This window comes from Mangifera indica, chromosome 19, assembly GCF_011075055.1.
Source record: "Mangifera indica cultivar Alphonso chromosome 19, CATAS_Mindica_2.1, whole genome shotgun sequence".
Taxonomy (NCBI): domain Eukaryota; kingdom Viridiplantae; phylum Streptophyta; class Magnoliopsida; order Sapindales; family Anacardiaceae; genus Mangifera; species Mangifera indica.
The window spans coordinates 7,028,697-7,038,270 of record NC_058155.1 but is presented as its reverse complement, the minus strand read 5'-3'; the positions used below and the strand labels follow the sequence as shown (position 1 = coordinate 7,038,270).

The 9,574-nt window shown below is 33.5% G+C and overlaps 1 protein-coding gene across 1 annotated transcript; it reads right to left on the bottom strand.

Moving 5' to 3' along the window:
* Positions 1-7,051: 7,051 nt before the first annotated feature.
* On the bottom strand, positions 7,052-8,813 carry LOC123203600 (peroxidase 13-like). The gene is made up of 4 exons (XM_044620037.1): positions 8,577-8,813; positions 8,321-8,503; positions 8,072-8,237; positions 7,052-7,541 (listed from the first exon to the last, which is right to left on the bottom strand). The coding sequence occupies exons 1-4, from the start codon at positions 8,790-8,792 to the stop codon at positions 7,135-7,137; spliced, it is 972 nt and encodes a 323-aa protein (XP_044475972.1). The 5' UTR covers positions 8,793-8,813; the 3' UTR covers positions 7,052-7,134.
* Between the last annotated feature and the right edge of the window lie 761 nt (positions 8,814-9,574).

Below are 9,574 nucleotides of genomic sequence, written 5' to 3'. Positions count from 1 at the left end.
GGTAAGAATAAGGAAAACATTTCGAAATCATTTTTATTGTTTCTGTTGTGAGAAAACACTTATATTTTTAAACCTGATGCTCCTAGTTAGATATCAGAAATTTGCCGATAAAACTTGGAAGAGTTAATTAATACTGATACAATTTATGATATGTATTATTTTTTATTTATATTATAATATATTTTATGATACGTATTGTGTACCATAAGATTATGATAAACATGGTTCAGAGTTGCATCAAACTGCCCTCAATATTAATTGTAAAATAGCTAATAATCAGACAACAACTGGAATCGTATGGGATTTTTTTGTTGCTGAGAAGCAACTAGCTAGTTTTGTGCAAAAAATTTAGGTAGGAGAAAAGGCCAAATCTCTTGCTTAATTAGAGGTCAAAGAGATGAATGATTACTAATAAATCAAGGTTTGAAAGTTACTTAATTCTTGCTAAGTATCTCCAAATCATACCTAACATGAATGATATGTATACATTTGAATTAAGCAACCTATTGATACGATGATCCACATAAAATGTCGTGACAATTATCAATTAGGCCAAAAGACTTATTCCCACCCAAGGTTTAGTACATCTTAAACTTTCACTTGTTAAGTTTCGAAAATCCAAATATCCATCCATCTGTTAATTTGTGTTGTTAATATCAGGGATAAAATCATCATTTACAGATTTAATTTAAAGAAAAAAAAATATCTAGAAGTTGAAACTGAAAAGGGGGTGAAACTAAAATTTTTCAGAAGGCTGGGGGCAGATGAAAATGAGAAAAATATGGGAGGCTAAAACTAGACTTTTGGGGGGAGGGAGGTCAGTTTTTAAATCTGAAAAATAAAAATTAAGAGGAATGATTAATTTTCAAAACTTAGGTGGGACAAAAGAGATAATTTTTTTCTTTAAATAAAATCTCTATATAACGATTTTACTTTTAATAGTAATGTAAAGATTAACAGATGGGTATGTATTTAAAATTTTAAAACTTAACGGGTGGGAGTTTGCAGATGCCCTAAAGCTTGGGTGGGCATAAGTCTTTTGGCCTATTAATTATTATTGACTACAAAATTTAATATGCAACTTCCCAAACATACGTAGAAATGAAATTGCAGATATACATGGTTGGCCTTTCTGCTTCAGTCTCATTCGATCACATGCCATGAAACAATTTTTAACAATCAGCCTAGTGCTGAAAGGCTTCTCTGTGCTCAAAGTTGTCAACATTCAGGCCAATCAAACCATCCTAACATGCCTCGTTAGTTATGACCGAAGCAATTAAACAGCCACTGTGATGTAAATTCACCCCATGTGACTCCATTCCAATTCCATTGTATTGAAGTTAGCAACTCATTCGTCATCTTGTTCAGCACGCTACATGTATTGTCATGCATGTCTTAGTCCTTCCCCAACTTGATAGATAAAAAACAAACACAACTTATTAACAACAAAATTATGGGTATCTATTTTTATTATATAAATCAAAATATATTTAATATGTATTATTATATGATTATACGATTTTGAATTAAAGATAACATGTTATTTACTGTTATCTTTACACTTATTGGTCCCTAACTCCTCACATTTACACTTCTTCAGTCTCCATCTTTAATGGGAGGATGGATTTAAGTTGTTATTTGAACGACCCTGGGTGACAAATTTTTAAATTGAGACAGTCACAATTTGCTGTTAAATTCGTATCACCTGAAAGACTATGTATTCGAAGGACATTTAAGTGGTTTTTGCTCCGAATTCAACTATTGCAATGGTGAGATGTTAGTGTTAATATTTTGCAAATATTTAATATTGTTTTATAATGTGCAATTAGTTTCTGTAGATAGACAAAGATTTAATTTAAGTCCAACAACTCTCTTAATACGAGTAGTGCTATATATACAAATAATATGTACAACTTTGTATACAAATAATTATATGTTAAAATTCCAAATATAAGGTATGAAACTTGGATCTCGTATTAAAAAGTATGAACTTCTAGTATGATATTTATATGACTTTGAGTTCTTCAATCTCAATAATTAACTTTTGAGGTATGGTTTTCTCAAAATTCATATAATTTGATATCAAAGTTAACATTATGTCTTCCAGTTGTAGTCGTGCAATGCAAGTGGTGATACCAACACTGTAGTGTTCGCTCGGGGTTAGGTGTCGGGACTGTTGATCCCACATTGAAAAGTTTGGGCTTTAGTCACATAGTTTTATTGTATTTTGGTCTTTAGTTACATGATGCTTTGATAGAGGTAACAAAATTCAAAATTTGAGAAAAGTTATTTCCACACTATGTACTTGTCGATAAGGAATTCTATACCATTGAGAGGGTGTGATCTCATGCAAGGATGAAAATGAGGGGGATTGATTGTGTAATTATATGTATGTTCGTTTGTAAGAAAAAAAAAAGAAGTATGAAATATAGTCATTTTTAAAGTAGTTTGACTTATTGCTCAAAAGCCTATATGCGTTACGTTATTGAGTAGGGTGGCCAGAGTTCAATAGAATGACTATAAAGTGTTACAACTGAGCTCTCAGAATGGTTTACAAGAAGTGTTCCCAAATTATTTAAATCTTCATCTCCTATCTCCGAACAATTTTTTAAATAGAAAATTACATAAGATAATTACCTTAGACACTATTTCATCAAATCTGGTTATTTAGAAGGAATCTATTAATCACATTATCTCAATGAAATGAGAGATAATGATGTCATGACCATTATCTCAAATCTATCATCTCAAATCTATCATATATGAGGATGGAAAACAATTAAGTGTATCACAAGATTGCCAATTTTTTTCCTTCTTATTGTTTTTGGGTAAAAGAGTTTCTTTTACACTTAGTGTTGACCTACGGGTAGATTGACTGGTTGTTGTGTGTTGTTTGCATAGTTGGGTGTTATATAGTGACTAATTGCTTCTTCCATATTATTTTTCTGAATTTAATCAAACAGGAGTTTTGACTTCATAACATGAAACATATTTTTCAAAAACACGTTTCCCATCATATTAAGTTGCATTCTTGTATTCTTTTTTCTTGATTCTTTTTGTTGAGTGGTAGAATCCCAACAAATAATAGGAAAATAAAGGAAATCTTTAATATAGAAGGCTTCCTTTGGAAGCTTTACAACACATATGAGAGAGAGAGAGAGAGAGAGAGAGAGAGAAAAGGAAGTGAGGGCTTTAAGCCGTAAGAGAAGAGAGAAAATGTTGGCTGAAAAAAAAAAAAAAACTTGGCCGAAACAACTTAAATAAATTTTGCTTTCTTTGTCTTCTTCTTGCATACACTCTTGCATCGTCCTCTGTGTGTGTTCTTCCTCTGTCTCCTTTTACAACCTTTATGAGGAGTGAAAACTGAACCAAAAGAAAGTTTTTTTGTTACTTTCTCTTCGGGGGTGTCAGCTAAAAGCAAGAACAGTCTTCAAGCAAGAAATAATGAACAAAAACTGAACTTTGTATGAGAGGAAAAATAAAAAATTTTCTCTTTATGCTCTTATTGTAAATTAGTTATCATTTTTCTGTTTTGTAAATAATTAATTAAAGAGTTTTGTATATATGAGAAAGACTCAAACTCATATCTTTTTCTTAAAAATTTTAATATTTCACCAAATATTATATTGACGATGTTGTAGACTCTAATTTATTGACGAGTACTCTTTTTTATTGTAAACATATTTTTACATGGGTTTTCAACTCCTTACATTGAAAAGGTATTTCCACGTAAATATTTTGTGTTCTCTTGCCAGTTGCTTGTATTTGGAACCCATTATCTTTGATCGAGTTAGAATTAGTGCTAATGGTTATTATTTGATTTGACGTGTTTTTGCAACACTTTCAACTCAACCGAAAAAAAAAAAAGAAAGGAACATTGTTTCCATCATATATAAGCCAAAATATTTTCCAAACCATATCAGAAATTATTCACGAAGCCCCAAAAAAAAAAAACAAATATAGTTCCATTGTTTTCATGTGGGTCATTTTATAATTAAGAGCTGGTACTTAAAGCTCAAAAAACAACGTTAGATTGCCTTGAAAGATAGGGCTTCTGCCAAAGTTCTTCAGGTTGAAAGTGCTCCACATAGTGGCTACAAGCCATTGCATTTATCATTCAAGTATACTTGGGATAGACAAAAAATTCATGGCCAAAAACATGTAATTCAATAATTCAACTTAGCCATTAAACGACGTGCACATATAATTAGATACAAAGATGATACGTTTTTATATGATTAAATAGTTTCAAATTAATAACAAAATAATACCCAATCATAAGACGAAACATTATTTATATATGTATTTATATACTAAAATGCGTATACAAATACTCAAGAAAAACATAAGAATTCAATTCGTGGACGCAAGTTCATTTTGCATCAATGATTATTCTCATCACTATCATTATTTCCTTTTGGTATCTTACGAGCTAGGTAAGTCTTTCCCGCAATTAATTCAGGATCATACATCTTGTCAATGACTTCCTTTTCTATGAAAATCAACAAAATTTATCAATATGGGCGGCACTTCTGAAACAGGATAGGATTTCTTCTTTGTATAAAATTGTTCTATTTCTTCTTCTCAAAGCTAGCTGAGCTAAGAGCTCAACAGATGGTGGACCATAATCTAATCCTATCAAGATGAAGGCAAAGGGGGATTGTTTTGAATGCTTCTGGATTGCATTAACTAGAACCATTATTTATTTTCATTTATTAATGGAGGTTATGATTGAATTTTTTAAATTTTGACATACCCATTAAAGCAGATATGTTATACTTTAACCAACAGAAGGACTCCAGTTATCTTAATCTTCTTCACTTTCCAATTTTGCAGTCCCTGTAACATTCCCTTCTGCAAGAATTCCTAAACAAAAAATACAAAAGATATGCATACTTATCATTTGGCACCAAAGATATCTTTATGGCCATGGGAACAAAGCGAAAAGAAAGAGGAGGCTGGCCTTTGGACTTGATCAAATTCTAGAGCATACGAAGAACCCAATTCTCTAATGTAAGTTTGGTAAGTATAAATCAATTAACAAGACAGATTTTGCCAAACTTTATCAGCAAAATCTTTTGGCCTCTTCACCGAAAGCTAGTTTTGAAGGTTGGTAGGTTCTTTGAAATTATAACAAATGTCATGCGAACGAAAAAAACTTTGTAAGTTGTTTTCACATCCACCCCTTTTTACCAAAACAAGTTGTTCATCACTCTTCAAAGTGCTGGAGGGTTTGCCATTTTTGCCGGCCCTCCCCACCATCTCACCTTTATTTGTAAAATGCAAAATATTCTTTGTGAATGATTGATTTATGAATAAAACTATGCATCAAACTGATGTGATACTTGTACCAACCAAGTCATTAAAGAATAAAATTTGTGATATAAATTTTACTTTATTTAGCATCAAACGCAGCACATGAACTTTACTCAAAAACAAGTGGGAGCCCAACTATATTGGATTCATCCGTCACCCAAATTTTCCAATCCAGAACTTGAAACATTAAAAATGACAGCCCATTTAACATTCCATTACCAACAAGAACGGAATTCTTTGCCTTTTAGCCATGGATAGGGCTAAATTCAAGCCTTGAGTTTGAGCTCGGCTTGGTTTGAATGGTGTTGAGTTTGAACTTGAACTCATCGAGCTCCTTTCAAAGTTATTTAAGTTTTGCTCGCTTGAGTAAAGTTGAGCTTGAGTTTGAATATTCAAGCAAAAAATTACAACAATAACGTTTTTTATGATATATATTAGTCAAAACGACATTATTTTAGTTGAATCGTATTAGATTTTTCAGGCTCACGAGCTTGGCAAGCTGAACAGGTACGAGCTTAAGCTCGAAAATATTTAACTCTTTGACTCAAGTTCGAGTTTTTTTGAGCTGAGCTTGCTTTGAAGTTTGGCTCAAATGCAACCCTAACCATGGGGAAGCAATGTTGATACGTGAAGAATCCTGTGATACCATAAAGCTTCTATGTTGACTATAAAAAGAACCAAAATGCCAAGTAATCAGACTAGCAACAAGAAAACCATATGGTACCATTTCATGACAAGTTATTACATGACACTAATTTTGAAAAACCAAATTGGAAGTTAAAAAATGTACCCTTTACATCTTCCTTTCCCAGCATTGGAGATATTACCATCTCTCTGCTACCACTTCAAATTTTCGCCTTGAGGGTAGTTTAAGTGAAAATGGAGGGGATTTCATATAAAAAAATGCATGAGTTCAAATCCCCCGATAATATTCCAAGAATAAACTTTCGACTTATTTAGTTTAATAGTTATAAGGTCGATACATGGAACTAGGGTTTTACTCAATGTGGTTGGTTTGACTTCGAAGGAGTGATTCAGCTTGGTGAGAGTTCCTCGTTACTAAAAAAAAAATTCAAAATTTCATAAAAACACATGGTTGAGTGAAGACTGGTAAAAATTCTTTTGATGTAGAAAACCCTTGCAACATGGCCATAGCTCTTTAACTTATAAGGCTGACAGTTTCCTCTTTTCAGTAATTAGGAAGGCATATTTATTGTCAACAACTGCTATTTTTTTCTAAAACTGCAAAATTATATTCACATGAGAGATCATCTTTCTTTCTAATCTCCGAAACTCTTTTCATGTTAAGGTGCATTGCAAAGAGAATATGAGAAACCAAAAACGTCTACCCAAGAAAACCAAGTGGTATACATTCCTCAGGCCTTTTCTCTTTCTTAATCCAACTGCAGAGACTCTCTTCACTCAGGTGAAAGAAGCAAAAGCAGAAGCAATAAACTATTAGACCTCACATTGTCAAATTCCAACGAATTCTCCATTTCTTTGTGGGATCGAATCTGATACTGGGTGGTTGTGAACATAATATGGGAGCCCAATTAATGTATAAGTAAATTGTTTGAATTAAAAAATCCCCTTTCACACAAAATATTTAAAGTACGACGGAAACAAATAAACAACTTAAACATAATAAAGAACAAAGAGTTTTAATTAGTTCAACAACAAATATAACCTGCATCATGGGATTTAGTCCAATAATTTTAAATCTGTTAAGCTCAAATATTAAAAACACCTTATTTTATTTTCTTAATGGATCGACTCATAGACATCACTTTTAACAAACACTAATTATCACTAAACCACTTAATTAACAACGCTACAGACTCGCCTAATCTCTCCTTGTGAACCAGTTTTGACGTCAATTTTCCCCATCTTCACCATTGCTTCAGCGAAATCTGCCTGGAAAGATCGTTCAGAGCCAATATAAGACTCCAGAATCCGCCTTGTGTTGTTGTCATCATAGAGCCTCGCATCAGACGCAATCACTGCCAAACCATTTTTAATGTTGAGAAAAATCTGATCATCTAACGTAAATTCACTCACCGGGTCAAGAGGTATTTTCACATTCGGGTCGCCATTGAAAGGGCATGTTGCCTTAAGTAATTTGAGGAAGCCAGGATTGATCGAGGGATCAGAGCCACCGGTCGTGGTGAAGTTGTAGAGTCGTTTTTGCATGAAGAAGCAGGCTGTGAGGCCAATTGTATGCGCACCTGAAACCATGCACAACATTACAAGCAAGATCTATTAGATACAAATAGAGGTGTTAAATGGATCGAGCGGCTCATAGCCCAACCAGACATGATTTTTTTGGCCTGGCCTGCTTATGCATGGTATGGAAAACCTTAGACCGTGAGATAAGACTCGTAGGCCAATCGAGTACAATAATGACTTATTTTTTAATTAAATTTTTGAATGGGTTGACTCATTTGATATGTTGTTTTTGTATCAAACCAAAATAATTATAAAACTTAATTTTATATAATTAAATAAATAAAATTTTTATTTTTTAAACTGATTCTTGAGTTATCCCGTTAAAGGTCCATGAGGGCACAATCTAGGGCACCTGAGCCTTGCCTCAGGCCATCAAATTTGTTAGGTTGCCCCAACATGAAAGCTTGCCAGTGGTGGGTGTTGGCGCAGCCTGGGACATGGGTTTGGTGGATCATACCGAGATCAACCTTGCACAACTCGGCCCGCTCTAGGACTTACAAAGAATGAAGCATGCACATGTCATATATACCAGCGCTAAGAAGAACCAAGTCTTTATCGGAAAGACCCTTTTGCCAGAATTTGGATTTGAGAAGCTGAATTGAGTCATCAACGTCGGGAAGATTTGCTGCCAGAGTTTTACTTGAAACTCGTCCATCCCTTCGACCAGTTGGAACTTCATAAAATTGTCCATTCGCCTGAAAATAAAGCTTGTAATGTGTAATTTATAAGAAGACAAAACTCAAAAGCCTGAAATGAATTATATATATTTTAATTTTACCGAAGACACGGCATCTCTAGCAGCCAAAGCCACAATGTCCGCACAAGAAACAACTCCAGGGCAAACGCTTTCCAGCTTTGATTTGGCATCTTCTATAATATCAAAACCGCCGACTCCTAAATTTCCTCCTGCTCCTCCCTCGCCTTCAGCACCATTATTAATAAGAATTGACCCGTCACAGCCCTGAAATAAGAGAGTCAATCGACTGTGTATGAGAGAAAGATTGAGATGGAGAAAGAGATGAAGAGATGATGACCTCAACAAAGCAGTCATGAAATTGAAGCCTTAATAAAACAGCAGCGTTTCCAGGGTCCTGTTTAATGGTTTCATCAACAACAGAGCGCACAATGGACTCAGCAGTGGGGCATGTCTGGGAATAGAAACCCACTAGAAGTTGTCCTCGTGAAGAACAAAATAGGATATGAATGATAAAGAGAGCAAAAAGCAGATGCATCGAATTGCAATTCAACATATTGAAAGATGATGGTGACCAAAGAAACTGAGTGCTCTATCTTCATATAGAGCTGAGTTATACATGTGAAAATGAAATGTCTATTTCTGGGTCTTACTAGGAGAAACAATCTACTGCTGTTTTCTGGTATTCTTTACAAAGTCGTTAGAAGTCGTCATGTTATGAAATTGCAGGCTAATATTTAGCTGGAAATTGGCATTTTGTAGTAAATAGCTTACTATCTTTAGAATATGGAGTAGCTGAAGTTAGCTAAGTGGCTAAAATAGTTCATAGTAAAGCTCATGTTGGTATCATTATCTGCAAATTATGGCAACTGGGCATCCTTCTTAATGGAAGATGACATGTTCATTCAAATATTCTTCAAACTCCATTTATTCTGTTAGGTTGTAGGAAGTTGTTAATTTTTGTCCGAGGTACATCAGTCCAAGTAGATGGTGTGAACTAATCAATGACTCAGATTTCCAGTACACTTGTAGATAACTGTGTCATAAATTTTCGGATACGGAATAATTGAAAAATCAGGCTATTGTATGAAATAATATGATGTTAGTAAAAAATGATGTATACCTTAATGTATATTAGAAATTAGTATGTATCAGTGAACGTATCACATTATATAATATGTATTAGTCAATATTAATAATTTTATCGATATAAACTAATATAACTTTTTATAATAAATTAGGTAGGAGATGATCACCTAACCTAACATAGTAAAACTGGTGTAATTGTTTGTCTAAACCTTAGAATGTCAAACATTGGAGCATTATAAACAAGCGAAT